We start from the raw sequence: 22,992 nt of genomic DNA on the forward strand, positions 1-22,992 counted from the left end.
GAAGATCCTTCTACCTGTCTGACAATGCATCTGTCAGGTGGGACAGAGGGGGTTTGAGGAAGATCCTTCTACCTGTCTGACAATGCATCTGTCAGGTGGGACAGAGGGGGTTTGAGGAAGATCCTTCTACCTGTCTGAAAAATGCATCTGTCAGGTGGGACAGAGGGGGTTTGAGGAAGATCCTTTCACCTGTCTGACAATGCATCTGTCAGGTGGGAAGAAAAGCGTTCCATCAAAGCCCTTTTAAATATGGCCTACGCTTCTTTGACTAACTATGTTTTCTGCATTGTCTGTTATGGTTTATGACATGAATTACTGTTTTACAATGTAAACGTTGATATGCATTAAATGGCATAACATTGCTTGTGTGTGTGTGTGTGTGTGTGTGTGTGTGTGTGTGTGTGTGTGTGTGTGTGTGTGTGTGTGTTGAAGCTAGCTTTCACTCTTCAGCATTTGACATCTTTAGTAATCCCCAATAACTTGCTTAACGTCAGTGCAATCCTGCATGTGTGTATATTGATATTCAAATTGACTAAATGCATATAATCATGACCATGTGCAGTCTGTACAGGCCTAACAGATGAATGACTATTTATGTTATAGCTTTGAACCATAATGTGGCCCAGAGCCCCTATTCGTAAAACATCCGAGCACGAGTCCTGATCTCGGATCACTTTTTCCTTTTATATCCTAATTATATGGACAGAAGGACCTGATCCTAGATATGCAGCCCTGAGACGCTTTATGAATACAGCTGGATGCCGGCTTGTGGTCCCCTGTCTGATTGATGTGGTATATTGCGTGAAATCCCAGCTGTGATTGCCGTGCCTCCTGGCTTCCAGAGCCTGGCTGATCAATAGGGCCCATTAAAGGGGCTTCTCTCTTTTTCTCTGATGGAATGAAAGGTTACAGTTCCAGAGAATCACCATGTCTGCCTCAATTACACCTTAAACGTATGATTGCTAACTTAATCTAGGCTCGGCTTGTTTTATTTCACGCCCGCAGCCAGCCTTGCACGTCTACTGGAATTTGTAGGCTGGTCTTTATCATTTGCAGACAGGCCTTTGCAATTGCGTTAGATGGAGATAGTGGCTGCTATCACAACTTTTAACTCTGGGGTCTGCTCTCCCGCCTCGCCTCACAAAACAAAATTAAATTGCTTTAGAGCTCCGATGAGATGTAATTTCACAGCAGGGAGCAATCAAATATTGAAGCCTAGCAATTTGGGCATTCTCATGCGTCAATTCCCCATTTATCCAGCCTTCCGTCCATCCATGGCTCTTACTCTTCAGGCATGCTACGCAGCTGTTTGCGTGTGCACTCTTGCGCACGTGTGCGCATGAGCCCTGGGCCCTTCACAGATGTAACCAGGCAGCACATCCCAACCCTGTCATAGATGACAGTTTTTTTGTTTTTTTTTACAGTGAGCACAGATGGACAACCAACAAAGGACATCCATTTTCACGCTTACATCACAGTAATCACTGGATTGACAGGTTGTGACTGGTTCTCAGCTTAAACATTGCGTGCCTTTTCCGTCTAATTGAGAATACGACTCGGAAGAAACATGAAACACATCTGTCGTTTGTAACCAAGAGTTCTGTACATTGTGCTTCTCTACCGTTTATTTTGTGCAGAGGGTCCATCGGTCCTCCAGTTCATGCTGAATCTTTACCGTCTCCAACTGTTCTCGTGTGTGTGTTCTCTGTACAGGGCTACTCGTTCATGGCCCCCTCCATCCTGTTCAAGAGGAACGCCGTGATGGATGACCCGTTACAGCTATATAGGGGTTCTGGATCACAGAGACCAGGGTCGGCCGCTGTGGCCAGCTGTGCCATGATGAAGGTACACCTGTGTGTGAGAGGGCTTGCCAGGATGTATTTTGCAGTTTTGGATTGGGGTCAGAGCTTTACATCCACACACTAGAACAATTTCACTAATATAAAAGTCAACATTAACATTCTTTTGTGTATTTGACCACTGCAAACATTTACAGTATATTCATCTCGAGCAGTTTTAGTACTTCAAGAAGATTCTTGATTGTCTTTTCTGTTTCATCTTTTGCTCAGATATGAATACACAGTTTCTGGAGTTGGGGGCAGTATGGTTGTGAAAACAGTATTGTTTGTGATTTGACTAAAAAGAGCTCTCTTTAGGACTCTACATTCTATATGAACTATGAGATGGACCTGAAAGACAATGCTTTGGGGGAGGGCAGCTTCTCCATCTGTAGGCAGTGCATCCACAAGAAGACAGGGCAGAAGTATGCTGTGAAGATAGTCAGCAAGAGGTATTGTATCTTAGTCTTACCTGGTCCCACTGTCCAAATCCTTACAGACTACACCGTGTTTAGAGTTTGACTAATGTGCTTCCTGTCTGGATGTCCTTGCAGAGACACCGGCGGTTCACGTTGTATGGTTCATTTTCAATAAAACCTGTGAAGATGTCTTGTGAAAACAGACCGGATTTTAACACCCCAGCACAGTCCAAAGTTCCATACACATTATCCTGTATGCAAAACAAGTGTCCATTTCACTGCTCTTTTTTACTAGTTTACAATCTGTTGGAGGCCCTCTCAGATTGTGAGACCAGAAGCATTGGGAGATTAAAGCTCCTAAAACCTGGCCACTTCATGTTGAAGGGTCGTTGTCATGCCAGACTGGACTAGGCGCAGACTAGCTCTGCCTTCCGCTTACTAATGTGTGTTTATTATTTGCTGGCTAGCTAACTAGATAGGGAAATCAACATTTAACACGCACAAATATTAATACAATCAAATGTACCCCTTTGGTAAACGACTTCAGTGTGTTCACCGTAATCTGTATGTTCTTTTACTGAAAACTTAATGATATTGTTTTTACTCTGATTTCTTGCAGTTTTCAAAACAAAATGTAATTGAATTTTTTTTTTTTTTGAAAGTGTACAAACCTTCTTTACTCTGTTTATTGTGCATTGCCTAACTGTGTGAAATCAATTCCTGGCAAGGCCAGGGCCACAGAATTCACAGGAGACCGCTATGTGATTATTACACTAGCTGGCTGAAGTCGATTCTGACAGTTCCCTGACAAGAATTAGCTATAGTGGTGAAACTTATTTTAGTATTGCCACTATCTGACAGGTGCAACACCTTCTGATGACACTTTCCTTCCTTCTTGTCATGAACCCCTCTAGGATGGAGGCCCAGACCCAGAAAGAGATTGCAGCTCTGAAGCTCTGTGACGGCCACCCCAACATTGTGAAGTGTCATGAGATCTACCATGACCAGGTAAGGGTTATTCCGGAAACCCTAGTCAGTCAAGTTCATTTAGATCAACTCTCTTTTCATTTGAACTTTTAGTGATATCGATTATTTTCATTGAGATCAAATCTCTTTTTACAAGTGCTGATATCACATGCAAATGAAAAGCCATCCGAAATAGACGCTATTTGACAGAGTGGACAAGTGGCAAAAAGACGGACAGCCTTATTAAGTCAGAGAAGTGGGACATGGAAGATGAATGTGGAAGCTGGGTTCCTCCTGGGATGTTCTTCATATCCCTCTGGTCTCTCCTTCCTATTGTCCCATAATAAACACTATGCCCTTACTGTTGAGATAGTTGTATCTATTTTAATCAAGTTCAGCAGCTGAACCACATATAGGAGGCGTCTCCACTAGATATAGGCCTAGATTCATTTTCTACCTACATAAAACGTTTATTTTATGTCCGTATCTGGGCCTCAGATCTCATTAAGGATTTGAGATTAGTGAATAAAAAAAATACACACAATTGTGCGTCCGTGCGTGCGTGCGTGCGTGTGCGCGTGTGTGTGTGTGTGTGTGTGTGTGTGAGATATGGGGCAGGTTCATTAGCTGGGGCTCTTCAGGCCTTGGAGCACCACTTTAGATATGATGAGCTCTGCTGGGTTGCTAGTGACTGTACCTCAGAGAGGCCTGTGTCCCAAATGGAGCCATACTCCTGATATAGTGCACTACCACTGACCAGTGCTGTGAATACAAGTATTGCAATTAAATGGGTATAGGATGCAATTTGGGAAGCAGGCAGAGAGAGGGCCTGTGACCTAGATCAAAGCTGAGCCTCCTAGCTGCCCCCCGCCCCCACCCCCCCACCTCTCTCAATCAGTGGTCCATCTCTCCCCACTTCTCCCCAAGTGCCCTTGCACCCTCTGCTTTATCCAGGATGCAGACCACCTGCACGGAAAGCGGCCACTTTTTGGGAAGAAGGACGCAGAATTGGGATGCAGCCCCAGCTTCCCCTGCTGCCCCCCACCTCTCCCTGTCTTTGTTCCCCTGCTCAGACTACTAATGAGAGAGTCTACTCTGCCCATCCAGGGCTGCAGTGGAAGCCAGACACAGGGACATTATTCCCCTGCCACTTTATCATGGTCCTTTCACTTCAGCCACTCTGTTAGGGTTTCATCTCTCAATCAATCAGAGAGCTGTATTGTTATTAAGATGCGTTTCATTTGATACAATATGGAAAAGTGGATTCAGCGTTTTTACCTTATTAGAATTTTTTTAACGCATCAAACAGTTCCAGAAGTCGTATAACAAAGTTGCTTCAAAGCTGGACGCATTTCGGCCACCTGTTACTCAATACGGAGGACAAGTTCATGTTGCACAATCGTTTTCTGTTTGTTTTATTACTGTTGTCATCACTTATTTTAAAGATCAAATTGTGCAAGACAAGAAAACAGTAATATGTTATAAAATCGAATAAGTGAAAGGCTTGCCCTTGATCCTTATTTTCTGATTGTTCAATCAACATCAACATTCATTATCAGAGTAGGTGTTAGTTGCAGCGCTGCATCACACACAAGCGGTGCATACATGTGGTAAACACATCAGTAAGGCTCTCTGGAAACCTTATCCATAACGGTGTGTGTGTGTGTATTGCGTTTCTCCGCTCCAGCTGCATACCTACCTGGTGCTGGAGCTGCTTGGCGGCGGGGAGCTGCTGGAGAGGATTCGGAGGAAGCAGCACTTCAGTGAGACTGAGGCCAGCCGCATCATGAGGAGACTGGTATCTGCTGTCAGCCACATGCACGATGTCGGAGTGGTGCACAGGGACCTCAAGCCAGAGGTACCCCTCCAACTGTCTCGTAGTAGGAAGAAACTAGAACAAACACAGCTGAAACTGACGCTCTCCCTCCCATTACTAGGCCCTTAACTCCCATTATTAGGCCCCTCCCACCCAGTATTAGGCTCCTCCCTTCCGTCATTAGGCTCCTCCTCCCTGTCATTCAATTACCACTGGTCATGTAGGTGCTGTTATCAACAGCAGATTCCCCTTTCCTTCTCACCCCCTTTCAGAACCTGCTTTTCACAGACGAGAGTGAGAACTCCGAGATTAAGATCATAGACTTTGGTTTTGCCCGGCTGAAGCCCCCAGACAACCAGCTGCTGAAGACGCCGTGTTTCACCCTGGCCTACGCCGCGCCGGAGATCCTCAAATATGACGGCTACGACGAGTCCTGTGACCTATGGAGCCTTGGGGTTATCCTGGTGAGTGGGGGCATCGAGGTACCCTTGGGATCCTCAAATACCACGGCTTCCCTTAGGTCCATTGTGTTACGAGATGGACGTTGGCGAATCATGGAAGGCTTTTCAACATTGGTCCCTCGGAATAGAGAATGCTGCCCAACTTGTAAATCCCACCATAGCGTCTATACCAATAGGGTCACTTATGACCTCTGCAAAAGTCCCTGCAGTTTTATTTTGACGTGTCAAAATTCTGTGTGACTAGGCTGTTGACATGTGCAACTAATGTCATGTTGTCACCTTGCTGTGGTTGTGTGTTCTGAGGTGAGGGCCTGTCTCGGTGTGGCCATGTGTAATTGACGTGCTGTTCTGATTCTGTGGTCCTCCTGACACATTCAGATAATCACACCCAGATAAAGACCTGCAAGCACTGCAGCCACGGTATATGTCTGCAGAGAGCTGCCATTCTTTTTAATGGTCATTTCATTAGGTGATTTTTCTATATATTGTGCGTGCATGCATGCATGTGTGTGTGTGTGTGTGCGCGCCTCTATAGATGTATAAAGGAACATATAAAAACAGATTCATGTCAGTGAGTGCATTGTCCACTTAGCATACATCACGTGTGACACCTGTGGCCCACCAGCCAGCTGCGCGTACCCTAATCTCATCCCCAGACCCCAGTCCAGGCTCAATTTGCAGAGACATGACAGGAGAGAACAGGCTGCTGAACAAGATTGCCTATCTTTTCAATTCACCTGATGGAACCATGAGCACATGACTGTGGCGTTGGTTTGGCTGAGTGCCGTGGAGGACAAACGGAGCACAGTGTCTGTTCCCAAAAGTAATGAGACCGCCCCACACCCAAACGACTTCATCACAGATTTACTGTGGATTGGATTTAATTAGATCAACCATGTGCCTTTTGAAATACGTATTACTTGGCTGTTTTTAGGTTGGTTAGGAAATTAGATTTACTCATGCTACATAGCCAGCTGAAATGACTGTTCAGGCTCAGATGGTGCGGTAGGCTCTTCGTATCAATGGCACGGGAGGAACAGACAAATGGATAAGTTACTGAGCATGCCGAAGGCATCAAATGATTCTCAATAAACTTCGCATTTATACAGAATGCCCAGTCATTACAATTCTAAACTGTATTTCAAATTTTTTTTTATCTGTTTTTCTGTTGTTTCTTAAATAGTTTGCGGCCTTACGTTTTGGGAGCGAGTTGGTGTGTGTGTGTTTCTCTGTGTGTTTGTGTGAGAGGATGTGTGTGAGGAAAGGAAGTGCAGTGGCGTACAAAACCTGAACTAAAGGTTTTGTAGTGTTTTCTTCTACTGCTACAATAATATGCAGATAACTGATTTTATTCCTGCCATATCGCAGATAGGCCTTTGGTTTGGAGTAAATCCACTGTAATTTAATGGGTTTCTTTGATAGGTTTACTAAGGACAGGTTATGGCCAGGCAGAACGTGTTGAGAAAAGCAACAATTAGCGCGGCTCCGTCCACATATGCAGCTCCTCGCCAAAGACCAGGGTTCAATACCCATCTTCGCCCTTCACCTGTTTGTCTCCATCACCTGTCTTTCTCTGATTACTAAAAGGCTAGAAAAAATCTAAACATTTACAGAAGTTACTGTGGTGTGCTTGCTAGCTTGTTTACATTAAAAAGGTTTTCGGTTTTGAAGTTGGCCTGACCAAACCATGTGAAACAATGATGGTTTTGTCACTCTAGTTTAGACAGTTCAAGGGATACAGTTTTAGGGTTAATTAATATTAATTATGCAAATGACAGTAATTTGGATAGCCATACTTGATAAATGTTTAATTTTACATTTCGGTAACCGAGACATGTGAAACAAATTTGGTTTGTTCTCTAGCTTGAAAGATTTAATAGATACCGTTAGAAGTTAAATAACTCTAATTCTGCTAATTCCGGTGAATAATGTAGTAATACTCAATACAAGTTGAAGAAGAATACGTTAGGATAGCTCCAAGGGTAAAACAAGTTATGTTTGGTCTTTCTCGTTTAAACAGTTCAGGAGTCCCCAGTGTCTATCTTCCAAATATTACTGGGCTTTGCGAAGTGAGTCCCTAGTTTTAATCCTCATATGACTTCTTCCTGTTACTACTGGGATTTGCGTAGGAGGAAACCCCAGTTACAGTCTTTGTTGTTTTTCTAAACATTCAGTTGAATTTCTTCTGAATTTCAAATGAAGACTTTAAAGGTGGTATTATAGCTTGATTGGCCAATACACACGGCCATGTGGCTGTCATTTATAACCATGGTAATTTATGCATGTTTTTTGGGCTGGTCTGAAACCTAATTAAACCCACAAGCAAGACACTTCTGATATTTGAGCTTTAGTTTGATGTTGATAAGCTGAATAGTGGGCTAAAGTAATCAGATAATAATTCTGTGAAAGAAATCTAGTCGTGCTTCGCCTGTTAAGGAAAGTGACTGTCCCTTATAAAAAGGATATGCAGAGCACTAATGGCAATAAGTTGTGACACTTGTTGTGGCTAACATCTTACTAACATTTTGGCATTGCGAAATGAATTCTACAGGATACCCTGCTTTTTCCTGCTCATCAAACAACAATACATTTTAGAAATATATAGCATTCAAGAGGAGTTTAACCATCTCTTGGATTTTTCTGCTTTAAAACAAGCTTACATTTCCGCAGACCTCAGCCTTGGCTTGTAAAAAAATGTAATGACAAACTGTAGCTTTAAGGTTGTTCTGTGGCCATGTGAGACACAGACATTGCTTCCCGCCAGCGGAAATGTCAGTCTAATTCAATGGCCCTCTGAAGAGAATAAGAATTTAGAAGAGAGGTAGAGAGCAAGAGGGAGGGAGAAAGAGAGGAGGGATGGATGGATGAATGGAGAGAGCCAGATGAGGAATAGCATAAGACTGAGTGGAATTTAGGAGAGGGAGCTAATTACTCTGCTTGGCCTCTCAAGCGGTGCAGCCTCAGCACTGTCTGTCTGTCCTTCAATCTCTTTCTCACTGTCGCTTTGTCTGTCGCTCTGTCTTTCTGTCTCTCTCGCTGTGTCTCTGTCTTTCAGTCTCTTACTCGCTGTCTGTCTCCTTTTGTTTTTTCTCTCTCTGTCTCTCTTTGTGTGGGTCGCCCCCTGGGGGTTGAGTAAAGTAGCTTACTGTGGCTTTTACTGAGCTGTGACGTGATGCTTCCTGACAGGCCAGGCTCTGTACAGCAGTATGCCCTGGAAGCATGGCAAGCCAAGGAGAGACGACACACCACAGAAATGTACTGGCAAAACATCTATTAAGGAGTTAGAAACCAGGCCAGACGCTTAATCAGGCTTAGAACAGGTGAGAATACATCCAGTCAATGACTTAATGAGCTCAGGCCCGGTTTAAAGTTAATCTGTTGACATCCATGGACAACACGTACACACAATATCAATATATACAGGACTTTGCAAAAGTCTTAGGGAGCTTGTTTAAAGCTATTTATCTGGACAGTAAGGGTTTATTTGCTCTTAAAAAACACAATATGAGACTACAATACCTAAAAAATAAACAATAAACAAAACGACATTGTTTTTGTTTTGTCCAAAAGGTAATTGATATTTTGTGAGAAAGCAAGAAGAAATTTGAAGAAACAGAGCAAGTTGAAAATAAAGTTTAAAGTAAAATTAAGACCCAAAAATGTCTATCTGATTGACAGTACTTCAAGGTCAATTAGTTGAGGGACAGAAGGATATCCAATAAAGTGCATGCTTAACATCTGGCAATCAAGTATGTACTTTGATGGGAAAAAGAAGTCTAAGTAGAAATGGCCTTTAAGGGTATGTTACAGCTAAGAAACAATTATTGTGGAAAGACAACTAGAAGAAGAGATTGGAGTAAACAAAAGACAAAGCATGAAGTGGCGACCAGTGGCTTATGAGCCAAAGTCTTATGAAGCGATTAATATAATTAATTTTGGAAACAACTTTTTTTTTTTAAAGGTTAAATGAAAATGACACAATGGTCTACCAAAGCAAATTACTTCAATTTGCATTCCACAAAAATGACTGACTTTAATAAAGCAATACGTTTTTGTGACTTTTTATTGTAATGACAGTTCTTTGTGTTTTAGTATTTTTTTGAACAAACACTAGTGCTCTGATAAATATTTGTAATTGTAATCTTTCAGAGTGGCATAAGACTTTGGCATCGGTACTCGTTTAATGAAATAAAAAAATTGTTTTTTTATATTGCAGTACACCATGCTGTCGGGCCAAGTGCCATTTCAGTGCCAGGGGAAGAGTTTAACCCACACTAGCGCAGAGGAGATCATGAAGAAGATCAAACAGGGGGACTTCTCCTTTGAAGGAGAGGCCTGGCGGAGTGTTTCACAGCAGGCCAAGGACCTTATACAAGGTAAGCAGGGGATATGATGGATGTGCACCTGTTGGTTATTTTTTATGATAACCTCGGGTTCTCAGTTGGTGTTGTAGCCCAAATCAGCGTCAAAATACAATGCTGGGAAGTTTGGTAAAAAGAGGTGACTCAGCAAAGACCTGCTGAATAGTTCAAACGCATTAGAAAGCATTTCAATATTTCAATAAAGTTCAATATTTCAATGAAAGAACTTTTTTATGGACCTACATATTTTAGAGACCAGATAAATCTTGCAAAGTTAATTTAACAAAGTTAATATTTCAGAATCCTACAAATTATTTAAGATAAGTTAAATATTTCAGGCCGGCAAAATATTTTCATGAACCTATATTTCAAACTTGGAAAATGTGTATATATTTTTTTAAATACTAATCTATTGTTACAATACCGTTATCACAATATCACATCGAAAATGACGCAGAATGTGATATTCTGTTTTTGTTGAGAGATCCGTCTGTTGGCTGTGACCCATCACACTTTTAGTTGTGTTGGATTTAGAGCCCCCTTGAAAACACTATATAATGGTCATGTTTCATTGGTCAGTTGTCCTGTCACATGCAAGTGTCAGCGCATGGGTCCACTACATACCCTATGGAGCATACTTCGACAGCGTGGGAGTGAGATAGAGACAGCGAAACGAGTCAGAGTAGCGAAAGAAAATTAAGGACAGAAAGAAAGAGAGAGAGCGAAGCGAGTCAAAGGAGCAGAAAAGTTAGATGTGTGGCTCAGGGAGACAACGAAAAACTGAGATTGTAGTGGAAATGTTAGTGGCCAAAACATTACGTGATAGACTTTAACTGTAATTTTGATCCACGCCACAAACAGCATTACAAAAATAAATATACAGTGGGGAGAACAAGTATTTGATACACTGCCGATTTTGCAGGTTTTCACACTTACAAAGCATATACAGTGGGGCAAAAAAGTATTTAGTCAGCCACCAATTGTGCAAGTTCTCCCACTTAAAAAGATGAGAGGCCTGTAATTTTCATCATAGGTACACTTCAACTATGAGAGACAAAATGAGAAAACAAAATCCAGAAAATCACATTGTAGGATTTTTAATGAATTTATTGGTAAATTCCTCTAAGTATTTGGTCACCTACAAACAAGCAAGATTTCTGGCTCTCACAGACTGGTAACAACTTCTTTAAGAGGCTCCTCTGTCCTCCGCTCGTTACCTGTATTAATGGCACCTGTTTGAACTTGTTATCAGTATAAAAGACACCTGTCCATAACCTCAAACAGTCACGCTCCAAACTCCACTATGACCAAGACCAAAGAACTGTCAAAGGACACCAGAAACCAAAATTGTAGACCTGCACCAGGCTGGGAAGACTGAATCTGCAATAGGTAAGCAGCTTGGTGTGTAGAAATCAACTGTGGGAGCAATTATAAGAAAATGGAAGACATACAAGACCACTGATAATCTCCCTCGATCCGGGGCTCCACGCAAGATCTCACCCCGTGGGGTCAAAATGATGACAAGAACGGTCAGTAAAAATCCTAGAACCACAGAGGGGGGACCTAGTGAATGACCTGCAGAGAGCTGGGACCAAAGTAACAAAGGCTACCATCAGTAACACACTACCCCACCAGGGACTCAAATCCTGCAGTGCCAGACGTGTCCCCCTGCTTAAGCCAGTACATGCCTGTCTGAGGTTTGCTAGAGAGCATTTGGATGGTCCAGAAGAGGATTGGGAGAATGTCATATGGTCAGATAAAACCAAAATATAACTTTGGTAAAAACTCAACTCGTCGTGTTTGGAGGAGAAAGAATGCTGAGTTGCATCCAAAGAACACCATACCTACTGTGAAGCATGGGGGTGGAAACATCATGCTTTGGGGCTGTTTTTCTGCAAAGGGACCAGGATGACTGATCCATGTAAAGGAAAGAATGAATGGGGCTATGTATCGTGAGATTTTGAGTGAAAACTTCCTTCCATCAGCAAGGGCATTGAAGATTAAACGTGGCTGGGTCTTTCAGCATGACAATGATCCCAAACACACTGCCTGGGCAACGAAGGAGTGGCTTCATAAGAAGCATTACAAGGTTCTGGAGTTGCCTAGCCAGTCACCAGATCTCAACCCCATAGAAAATCTTTGGAGGGAGTTGAAAGTCCGTGTTGCCCAGCGACAGCCCCAAAACATCACTGCTCTAGAGGAGATCTGCATGGAGGAATGGGCCAAAATACCAGCAACAGTGTGTGAAAACCTTGTGAAAACGTTAGACCTCTGTCATTGCCAACAAAGGGTATATAACAAAGTATTGAGATTAACTTTTGTTATTGACCAAATACTTATTTTCCATCATAATTTACCAATAAATTCATAAAAAATCCTACAATGTGATTTTTTGAATTTTTTCACCTCATTTTGTCTCTCATAGTTGAAATATACCTATGATGAAAATTACAGGCCTCATCTTTTTGAGTGGGAGAACTTGCACAATTGGTGGCTGACTAAATACTTTTTTACCCCACTGTAGAAGTCTGTACTCTTCAACTGTGAGTCACGGAATCTAAAACAAAAATCCAGAAAATCACATTGTATGATTTTTAAGTAATTAATTAGCATTTTATTGCATGACATAAGTATTTGTTACATCAGAAAAGCAGAACTTAATATTTGGTACAGAAACCTTTGTTTGCAATTACAGAGATCGTACATTTCTTGTAGTTCTTGACCAGGTTTGCACACACTGCAGGAGGAATTTTGGCCCACTCTTCCATACAGACCTTCTCCAGATCCTTCAGGTTTCGGGCTGTCGCTGGGCAATACGGACTTTCAGCTCCCTCCAAAGGTTTTCTATTGGGTTCAGGTCTGGAGACTGGCTAGGCCACCCCAGGACCTTGAGATGCTTCTCACTCCTTAGTTTCCCTGGCTGTGTGTTTCGGGTCGTTGTCATGCTGGAAGACCCAGCCACGACCCATCTTCAATGCTCTTACTGAGGGAAGGAGGTTGTTGGCCAATATCTTACGATACCTGGCCCCATCCATCCTCCCCTCAATACGGTGCAGTCGTCCTGTCCCCTTTGCTGAAAAGCATCCCCAAAGAATGATGTTTCCACCTCCATGCTTCACGTTTGGGATGGTGTTCTTGGTGTTGTACTTATCTTTCTTCTTCCTCCAAACACGGTGAGTGGAGTTTAGTTTAATTTTTGTCTCATCAGTCCACATGACCTTCTCCTATTCCTCCTCTGGATCATCCAGATGGTCATTGGCAAACTCCAGACGGGCCTGGACATGTGCTGGCTTGAGCAGGGGGACCTTGTGTGCGCTGCAGGATTTTAATCTGTGACGGCGTAGTGTGTTACTAATGGTTTTCATTGAGACTGTGGTCTTCAGGTCTTTGACCAGGTCCTGCCGTGTAGTTCTGGGCTGATCCCTCACCTTCCTCATGATCATTGATGCCCCACAAGGTGAGATTTGTTGCCTTCTCACCAAGCTGCTTGCATGTTGTCCTGTAGCCCATCCCAGCCTTGTGCAGGTCTACAATTTTATCCCTGATGTCCTTACACAGCTCTCTGGTCTTGTCCATTGTGGAGAGGTTGGAGTCTGTTTTCTTGAATGTGTGGACAGGTGTCTTTTATACAGGTAACAAGTTCAAACAGGTGCAGTTAATACAGGTAATGAGTGGAGAACGGGAGGGCTTCTTAAAGAAAAACTAACAGGTCTGTGAGAGCCAGAATTCTTACTGGTTGGTAGGTGATCAAATACTTATGTCATGCAATAAAATGCTAATTAATTATTTAAAAATCATACAATGTGATTTTCTGGATTTTTGTCTCTCACCGTTGAAGTGTACCTATGATAAAAATGACAGACCTCTACATGCTTTGTAAATAGGAAAACCTGCAAAATTGGCAGTGTATCAAATACTTGTTCTCCCCACTGTAAACATTTTGGCATTAAATTGAGTCTGGAGTTAAGAAGACTGCGCAATAAAGAATGAATGAGTGTCCAGTATTAGCTACTGTATAGATGTAATGCTTCTAAAATACCCTTGTGTATCATATTGTTTGTAGAAAGCAATGGCACGCGTACAAATATTATTACAGTGACAAGTCCTTTTCTGACTATGTCCATCAGGTTTAGCCATTATTAGGCAGATGAAAACACATGGGTAGGTCTGTAGCTATCTTTGTCTAACCACCTCCACAACAAGATCCACAGGTCTGCAGAGACGGATTGTATCTAAAAATAGTTTGTTGCAATCTTTAAAAAAGTATTTGCGTAAGTCTTTTTTTGTAACTGAGCAGTGTCCTCTAGTACAGCTCTGTTCTCAGGAAAAGGCTGCTTAACGTTGTGCCACATTTTGGATTTGCTTTTTTCTCCCTTTTGTTGTGTGTGATTTGTTTGTGTAACATCAGTGTTATTCATATTTTAGGGTTGGTGTTAAAACGTAGAAGTGGGAGGTTCTCCAGGAACAGGGTTGGTGTTAACACGTAGAGGTGGGAGGGTCTCTAGGTACAGGGTTAGTGTTAAAACGTAAATGTGGTGGGAGGGTCTCCAGGAACAGGGTTGGTCTGGTCTAATCAGACCTTCTGTGTTGAAATGTAACAGTATTAGCCTAATCTTTGTCATTGTCCTGGTGGGGTTCCTACAGAGCTTCTGACCGTGGACCCTGACAAGCGGATCAAGATGTGTGGTCTGAGGTACAACGCCTGGCTCCAAGATGACAGCCAGCTTTCTTCCAACCCGCTGATGACACCTGACATCCTGGGTTCTTCCACCACTGTGTCTGTACACACCTATGTCAAGGCTACATTCAATGTGAGCATTCAATATTCAGTCATGACAGGACGGCCAAAGGTACGGGCATGGTAGGAGTCTAGAGAGGGTTTGGGTGAAAGGAGTCCGGGGCAATATCTCCTATTCTGTTCTTCAAAGAAAGGATTGTGAGCAGGTAGAAATACATTATTAAAGGCATTGTTTCTTTTGCAGTGAGGCACTTTGTAGACATATATAGTCCTACTTGTCGATTTTATATTGTGCATCTGTGTCCAGTATGAAAGAAGTTTGACATAGTTTGCGAAGAAGTTATTAGCTTAGGACAAGGACTTGAAGCATAAAGAAATAGTTGGCAATGAATTGGTGGAAGGTACCTTAAAACATCAAAAAAATCAAAATTTATTTATAAAGCGCTTTTTACAACAGCAGTTGTCACAAAGTGCTTTACAGAGACACCCGGCCTTAAACCCCAAGGAGCAAACAACAGTAGTGTTGAATTTCAGTGGCTAGGAAAAACTCCCTAAGATACTTTTACATGATGTCCACAAGTTCATCTAACCCAGAGGAACGTAAAGCTCTTCATTACCAAATTCTGGAATTACTCTCTTAATTGTATTTATTTTTTTATGTGAAAAGGTTCCACATTTTTTGTGAAAGGTTTTTCTTTTATTGTTTTGATGTGGTCTCGTACTCTGCACTTCCAGGCATTCAACAAGTGTAAGAGGGAGGGTTTCCGTCTGCAGACTGTGGACAAGGCCCCGCTGGCCAAGAGGAGGAAGATGAAGAAGACGAGCACCAGCACAGAGACCAGGAGCAGCTCAGGGGAGAGCAGCCACTCCTCTTCCTCCTCTTCCCAGTCCCACCAGGACGTCCAGTCCTCCTGCCTCCAGGAGCAGACAGGGTTAGACGTCCACCCTCCACTGCAGCCCTCCTCCAGCCCTGCCCCCACCCCGCTGGCCCTGGGCTCAGACAGCGAGCGAGCTCCGGAGCCTCCTCAGCTTCCAGCTTTCAGCTTCTCAGAGTGACAGGCGGCCGGCGTATTATAGGCCGTGGGTCAGAGCAAGACTTGCTCCACGTTGATTTGTAGATCAGTTTTTCTGTGCGGTCGATCTCAAACATGCACTGAGGGAGAGAGAGGGAGAGAGGAAGGGGGACGGGGTGCGAGTCCTGTCAGACCGATAGATGGACAGACCCTCTCTCTCCCTCTCCTCCTCCCATGGCAGCTCGCAGTCAATCCCCCTATCAGTCAAATGCATGGACAAACAAGCGCACGCACTTCAAACCAAGCATGCAGCAGAAGGACCCACCTCTCGATCGTCACTAGCAATAGACACACACACACACGTGAAAAGGGCTGCCCTACAAATCGAGGGGCTGGACAGTGGAGAGACCCTCCTACAGCATTGGTTCTTTGTTTCCCCATGTCTGTCTGTCTGTCTGTCTGTGAGGTAAGTGATAATCCCTCTTGTGTGTGTTTGTTTACACGGTGGTGCATTGCATTTGCACAAGTACTGCAGCTTATAAAAGGTTCAAAGAAGAGCACATTTTGCAGTATTTACATACGACAATAACGCAGACTGAAATGATTGGATTTGTCTTTATTTCCTGTTAACTTATTGAGCGTTCAGAAGTTTTAGCGATGCTTAGTCCTAGGACCTGTGGAGCCCTTGATCTAGAACTGTTGGGAACATTTCGATTGCAGGTTGATGTATTGTCACAGGAAACAGTAGACATTCATTACTGCTTTATTTTCTCAACAAGATTCTAATTCAGCTGCCTGTTGACCTGCTGGCGTCAGTGAGCTTTTGTGTATTGGGTTTTCATCCAACACGTGTGGGCTCTGAATGGTGTGCCTTCAACCGTATAATGAAATTGTCATCAGATCATTGAAGATGCATGTTTCACCCCAGGGCCACCGTGGTTCCCCAGCTATTCTGTGTGCGTCCCCCCCATAGCACTCACACCATTCTTCAGGCAGTAGCTAGAAAACAGTAGGTCGATTTGATTGGAGGTTAGAGATCCTTATATACGTCAATGTTTCTTCAATGAGGCTAAGGTGTTATTGTGCCAAAAAACCTCTGTATTTTCTACATAAGCCTCGCTCCCTTGTGTATGCGACAGACTACTGCGAACAGTGGTCTGGTGGTGTTGTTTTTTCTTCCCTCCCAAAACGTGGGTTAATCTCTTATTATCTTTCGTGCTGTTTGTCGCTGTCGTTCTCTCTGCACGTCAGCGTCTGTGATGGTGTTTGGTTCCAGGTTTCAGCACTCCCACTCTGTGGACCTCTGGTCCTGTCGGTTTGCTGAGAGCCCTTCTCTACTTGATTTTCCTCCTCTGCTTCCGCCTGAAAGCGTTCCATATTTAGATACAAAGCTTTTTATGAACTTGGGAACGAACACTTGTAGTTACTGTGAGATCTTTGGGAGTTGTTTTCTTTCTGTTCAAGTATGCAAACAAGTTTGTCGACGTGACTAGTGATAGTTAATGTCTCAGTGTCCAGATGTGGGGCGTTTGTTTTTTAGACTACACAGCAGTGGGAGTGTTCGGTTAACTTTTTCAGTAGAGGGCTTCATATGAACCCTGTTCAAGCTGAAACTATGCATGATATTATCGCTCTATCATTAATTTCATGCTGTCCACTCTAAAAAAGGTCAGAGCCTTTAGCTTGATATGTTAACAGGGAACACTGTCTACAGACAAACACACCAACCGCCAACAACATTACTTTTTCACTTCTCACTTCCATGGACTGCAAAGGCTGAACCCTTGAAGCTAAACAGTACAAAGCTCTTCTGCGCCTGACTGATTCCCCCCTCGCTGCTCGTCTCCTGCCTCAGTGAAGCCCGAGTCTTTTGTTTGGGTCTATTTATAGACTAGAACACCGCCCCAGAGAGGAAGCAGGGGATGACAGGAGGAGGGGGGCAGGGAGAGGAGGAATGGAGAAGATGGGGAGGGAGGGGCAAAGGGGAGGAGATGAGGAGTCAGAACACAGCCGCAGAGGAGGGTGCAGGGGACAGGAAGCGAGGGAGAGGAGGAGGGGAAGAAGGGATGTGTTCTATATTGAAGTCCCCGCTGGGAGCTGGGAGTCTAGTGTGATGTACAGTATATGTGCTCTGTTCCAGAAAGAAAACGCTCAACTCTGCATCGCTCTTTCCTGTTGTTTTAGGTCAGACTCGTTTTAAAGAACGTTTTTGTGCCGCTCGTTGAGCTGCAATGTGCATCCTCAGTTGTAGAAGGCTGTTTTAATCCAAACCAACCTCGCTTGGCTGGTTCCGGTAACCTGTAGCCAGGTGTCCTATGCATGGTCAGACCTGAGTGCTAATGAGCCATTGGTCCATGGGCTCTGTTCTCCTTTCTCCCTCCACATCCAATTTTACTGATTGTGGAGATGCATCCCACACATTTTCTGGGGTGTGGTTTTCTGGAACTTGTCTTTGTGAATAGTACCGTACCACTCTTCGAAACGCCTAAATATCCAAGTTTTTAACATGCAAATCAGCTTTAATATCAACCTTTGCACTTTTGATTAATCTTTTTTTTGCCCTTGTGATTATTCTTTGTTGTTTTTTTTGATAGAGGTTCAACAGATCTCTGAGTAGACCAGGGATTTCCTGACCCTCTCCTCTGGCCCACAGATGTTTTACTTTTTTTAATGTAACCCTAAACTGGCATACCTTAATCAATTAGTCAAGTGCTTGACATTTAGTTGAGTAATTGAATTAGGTGTGCCACGTTAATTCTTAGCTTATAAATAGAGCTGACCAGCCCTATTTGCTGACCAGCCCTTTTTGGGTGGATAACAATTTTGGGACAAATCTCAAAGTAAACCTGAAACCGCTTTTCTCTTGTCATGCTGCCACAGGCTCAGTCATCTTTTTGCATCACTGATATGTAAAAAGACTATTTGTAGGTTCTGTGAAGACTGACGATGAGACCCTTGTCCCTTGCTAGCCAACTTCTGCTTATTTAATCACGTCAAATAAATGAAACAAATGAGAGTGGTTGCTGCTTTGCTGTTTGTTAAACATTTTCTTTTGGCATTTACTTGGATGTATCCGTGACTACTATCATGTTGATGTGTGAATGAAAGTATCTCGACTACACAGCGCCCACCGACTAAAGAGTGGAAATAGGTTCACTGAGACGCTTGTTGAGCGGCCTCTTTAGGCAACCATCCAAAAAATGCAGAAGAACCACTGTAAATGAGCAGATGTGTTCGTTCCTTCTATGCAAATTATATTAGCGATGTATCTGTGGAATAAAGAGCTGTTGGAGGGGGTTAGGAAACCCTGTTGTAGCTTGAGGTTCACGGTAGGTCGTTTCCCTCAATTTGGAATGGGTCTAACCATACATCTAAAGAATGACATTACTGCTTAATCTTTTAGTTACTACAACGACACATGTAGCCTAGCCGTCACTGTGAAAACCATGTGTTTGGTCCATTGACATGCATGGTGTGGTCACTGTGAACAACATGTGTTTGGTCCATTGACATGCATGGTGTGGTCACTGTGAACAACATGTGTTTGGTCCATTGACATGCATGGTGTGGTCACTTTGAACAACATGTTTGGTCCATTGATGTGTATGGTGTGGTCACTGTGAAAACTGTGTTTTTGGTCCATTGATATGCATGGTGTGTCAGTGTGAACACCATGTTTTTGGTCCTTTGATGTGCATGGTGTGTCAGTGTGAACACCATGTTTTTGGTCCTTTGATGTGCATGGTGTGGTGAGTGTAAACAACCCCATGATCATCTCTGAGATAAGGCATTAATTTATGAACTAAATCACATAACTGTCTTTTTGCCATGAGAAACCGATCTCTGTATGTTTCCATGTAACATTATGATTGGAATGTGAGCTATTTTTTCCTGTCTGTCCAATCCGATTTTTCTCCTGTTAAGTGATTCATTGTGAATGCATCCTTACTTGGAAAATACTTGGTTTTACTGAGATGTGTAGTTTGTGTTTTTGTTTGAATGGCAGTTTCTTAGTTATTTGTCTAATTCTAATGTCAAGGACAAGGGACCTTTTTGTTTTTATACTTCATAAATAAGGAATCATGCTCATTGCTTTGAATAACTTTATGGAATAAATGTATTTATTTTTTATTTATTTTTGTGTATGAAATGAAAAGGCAATTCATTTTTGTATTTTTATTTTAAAGTAAATAAAAAATATAATTTATGTAAAATGGAAAGATCATTAATGGACATTGTTTCTCATCAGAGGCGCTGTGGTTTGATTAATATTTCCAAGGGCAGCCAAAAGAGGGCAGTGTTGACCAGCTCCTGGCTCCGCTGAACCCGTGCTGAAGGACAGCCATTCATAGAGATCCTATTTAATTCTATGTTGACAGCCCTGAACCTAACCCTCTTCTCTGTAGCTCATTTGCCACTCACTGTGCAACATTATTAGCTACTATATATTGAACATTTAACCTTAGAAAAAATGATTTTTGAAAACATTTATGGAATATGTTATTTCTTTACCATACTGTTATGGGGGAGGGCAGGGTGTCTAGCTGGGCTAGAAATTTAAGGTTATTTAAGATGGAATCATAGTAGTTAGGTGTTATGTGCAAAACAATAAATAATGAACCAAAATTACAGTTGTATTTTCTGGGGGTTTGTGTCCTAATGCTGTAAATACTGTAAGTACGCTAAGCCATATGATTCTAAACGGTATATTTAAATATATACAGTACCACTCTAAAGTTTGGACACCTACAATTGAAACATTTTAAATTCCGCAAATTAACCTTTAACAATGCACAACTGTTTATTAAAATGCCTTCCAGGTTACTACCTCTCGAGGCGGGTTAAGAGAATGCCAAGAGTGTGCAAAGCGGTCATCAAGGGCGGCTACTTTGAATTATCTACAATATGAAATGTATTTTGAACTATTAAATACTTTTTGGTATCTACATGATTCCCTTCCATAATTTTGATGTCTTCAATGTTATTCTACGATGTGGAAAATAGTCAAACTAAAAAAATACCCTTGTATGAGTAGATGTGTCCAAACTTTTGACTGGTACTGTATGTATCAGTCAACTGCACCTATAATGCAGTGGGTTGTCGTGAATTGGGATATTTACCGATGGGAAATTACATTGAGTATTCATAAGAAATGTATTTCTTTTTTTAAAGCAGTGTTTCAAAATATTAATTTCATGATGTTCTTTTTAATGTATTGTGTGTGTTTGTATGGGAAATAAGGCGAATGTCTTTGTTTATGAGCCTTGTATTGGATGGTTTTGGGTGGAAATGAGTTGAATCAACTCCCATTTTATCAGAGGAACAGTGGAAAGGGGACTGTTCAGTTTTGGAAATAAACCCTGCTGGTATTGGTTGTTTGTGTTTGCAGATTTAGCTTGTCAGGTGGTTTGTTTTACTATCTGTGTAAAAAAAAAAAAAAAAAGTTAAGGGCTTTAAGGTTTTGGAATCATTTATAGAGAAAAAAATATAATGCTGATATTTGTTTGTCACGTTAAATAAAGTTTGTAAGTTCACAAAGTCTTGTTGGGAGGATTTTATGCTCATGTACAGCTAAAGGTGACTTCTATAATTAAACTTATAATTGTAAAATGTTTTATTAGATAATGTAAGGAATAGATGCCTTCATCCTTTACTTCAGTACTGATGCATGCACATACTCAGTGGGTGAAAGCAAAGCAAGTTATATACTGCAATTTCCTGCCACAGCTCCGTTTAGGAACTGCAGTGCCCTGTCCGTTGTGGCTTTCAGTGGTATTCTCCACTGTGTGAGTTGTTATGGCTGCGTCAGTCATTCACATCTTAGTGCCAGACCTAGGTTCAAATACATGCTTAATTTATATTTTACACTCCTTTCAAATACACAGCTCTAAACAAATACTTGTTTAAATGGTTATTGTTTTCTTTTTTTAATCCCAAATCTTCCAAATTTGATTCAAGTATATATTTTGAATTATGTTTATTATGAGTGTATATAAGTATTTTGAAGTACTTACTAAACTATTTTATGTAAATAACTTTAAAAAATATGTTTAAATGTTTGTGTGGCAATTGGTAGATTTAAAATAGTGGACAGGAGACCGGTCTGGTCATGGCCAATAGGAGTATTACTGGTGGAACATTGCAGAATTTGTCACCCAAAGTAGCAGGTGTGATATGTTGAAATGACCATGTCCTGAATACAGTCTCACTTTTCTAAATACAGTTTCAACCTGAATTATTTGGTCAGGAATTCTTTTTAAAAAATGATGTTGTTTCCTCCAGTATATTGATATTTTCATACATTAAGTTGTAATTTTGAGATGCAGACAGATAGTGGAGTGGACTGGCTGAGGGCAGGGACTCTGCACTGTCCTTAGGCAGGACTGTGGGAAAGGATAGCGACTGAGGTGTCCTTGTGGCAGGATTGTGGGAGAGGATAGGGCCTGAGGTGTCCTTGGGGCAGGATTGTGGGAGAGGATAGGGCCTGAGGGGTCCTTGGGGCAGGATTGTGGGATAGGATAGGGACTGAGGGGTCCTTAGGGCAGGATTGTGGGAGAGGATAGGGCCTGAGGGGTCCTTGGGGCAGGATTGTGGGAGAGGATAGGGACTGAGGTGTCCTTGGGGCAGGATTGTGGGAGAGGATAGGGACTGAGGTGTCCTTGGGGCAGGATTGTGGGAGAGGATAGGGACTGAGGGGTCCTTGTGGCAGGACTGTGGGTGAGGATGGGGCCTGAGGTGTCCTTGGGGCAGGACTGTGGGAGAGGATAGGGACTGAGGGGTCCTTGGGGCAGGACTGTGGTAGAGGATATGGACTGAGGTGTCCTTGGGGCAGGACTGTGGGAGAGGATAGGGACTGAGGGGTCCTTGGGGCAGGACTGTGGTAGAGGAGGATATGGACTGAGGTATCCTTGGGGCAGGACTGTGGGAGAAGATAGGGACTGAGGTGTCTGACAGGGCAGGACTGTCTGGGGGACAAATAAGACCGTGGCAGCCGTATGATGGAGTGCTTTGGGGTGGGTTGTGCTGTGTTTTGTGGGATGTGGGGGTTTTGACTGCCGAGGGGTGAAGTGGCTTTGGATCCCGGAAAGGGCCTGAAACCCTGGATGCCGTATCCTTTTGTTGCCCACCAGTTTTGACTGTCCCTCCCTGTGCCAGCATGGTGATGGGGATACTTCTATTCTCTTTAGAGTCTCGGACACCCCTCCCTTTTTCTGCTCTTACCCCCCCAGTCCCCCCCCCCAGTCCCCTTCCCAAAGCTATGTGCCGCATTCCTGGAGGCCACCAGTGAAGCAGCTTTAGATGGAGGGTTGCTGGTGCCTGGGTGGCCCCTTGTGCCCCGGCCTCTGGGGGAGGAGACAATGTCTTATTAATTGACTGGGC

At 42.8% G+C, this 22,992-nt stretch overlaps 1 protein-coding gene across 2 annotated transcripts in view; it reads left to right on the forward strand.

Moving 5' to 3' along the window:
- rps6ka5 (ribosomal protein S6 kinase, polypeptide 5) overlaps positions 1-21,152 on the forward strand; it is a 37,871-nt gene extending 16,719 nt beyond the window's left edge. For both annotated transcript variants that reach the window (XM_010898622.4, XM_020054324.2), the window contains 8 exons: positions 1,714-1,845; positions 2,157-2,290; positions 3,172-3,265; positions 4,911-5,081; positions 5,312-5,503; positions 9,717-9,876; positions 14,506-14,672; positions 15,335-21,152. In XM_010898622.4, coding sequence (XP_010896924.2) covers positions 1,714-1,845; positions 2,157-2,290; positions 3,172-3,265; positions 4,911-5,081; positions 5,312-5,503; positions 9,717-9,876; positions 14,506-14,672; positions 15,335-15,655 — 1,371 coding nt within the window. In that variant the 3' untranslated portion in view covers positions 15,656-21,152. The remainder of the gene's footprint in view (positions 1-1,713; positions 1,846-2,156; positions 2,291-3,171; positions 3,266-4,910; positions 5,082-5,311; positions 5,504-9,716; positions 9,877-14,505; positions 14,673-15,334) is intronic.
- Positions 21,153-22,992: the final 1,840 nt, after the last annotated feature.

This window comes from Esox lucius, chromosome 15 (genome assembly GCF_011004845.1).
Source record: "Esox lucius isolate fEsoLuc1 chromosome 15, fEsoLuc1.pri, whole genome shotgun sequence".
NCBI lineage: Eukaryota > Metazoa > Chordata > Actinopteri > Esociformes > Esocidae > Esox > Esox lucius.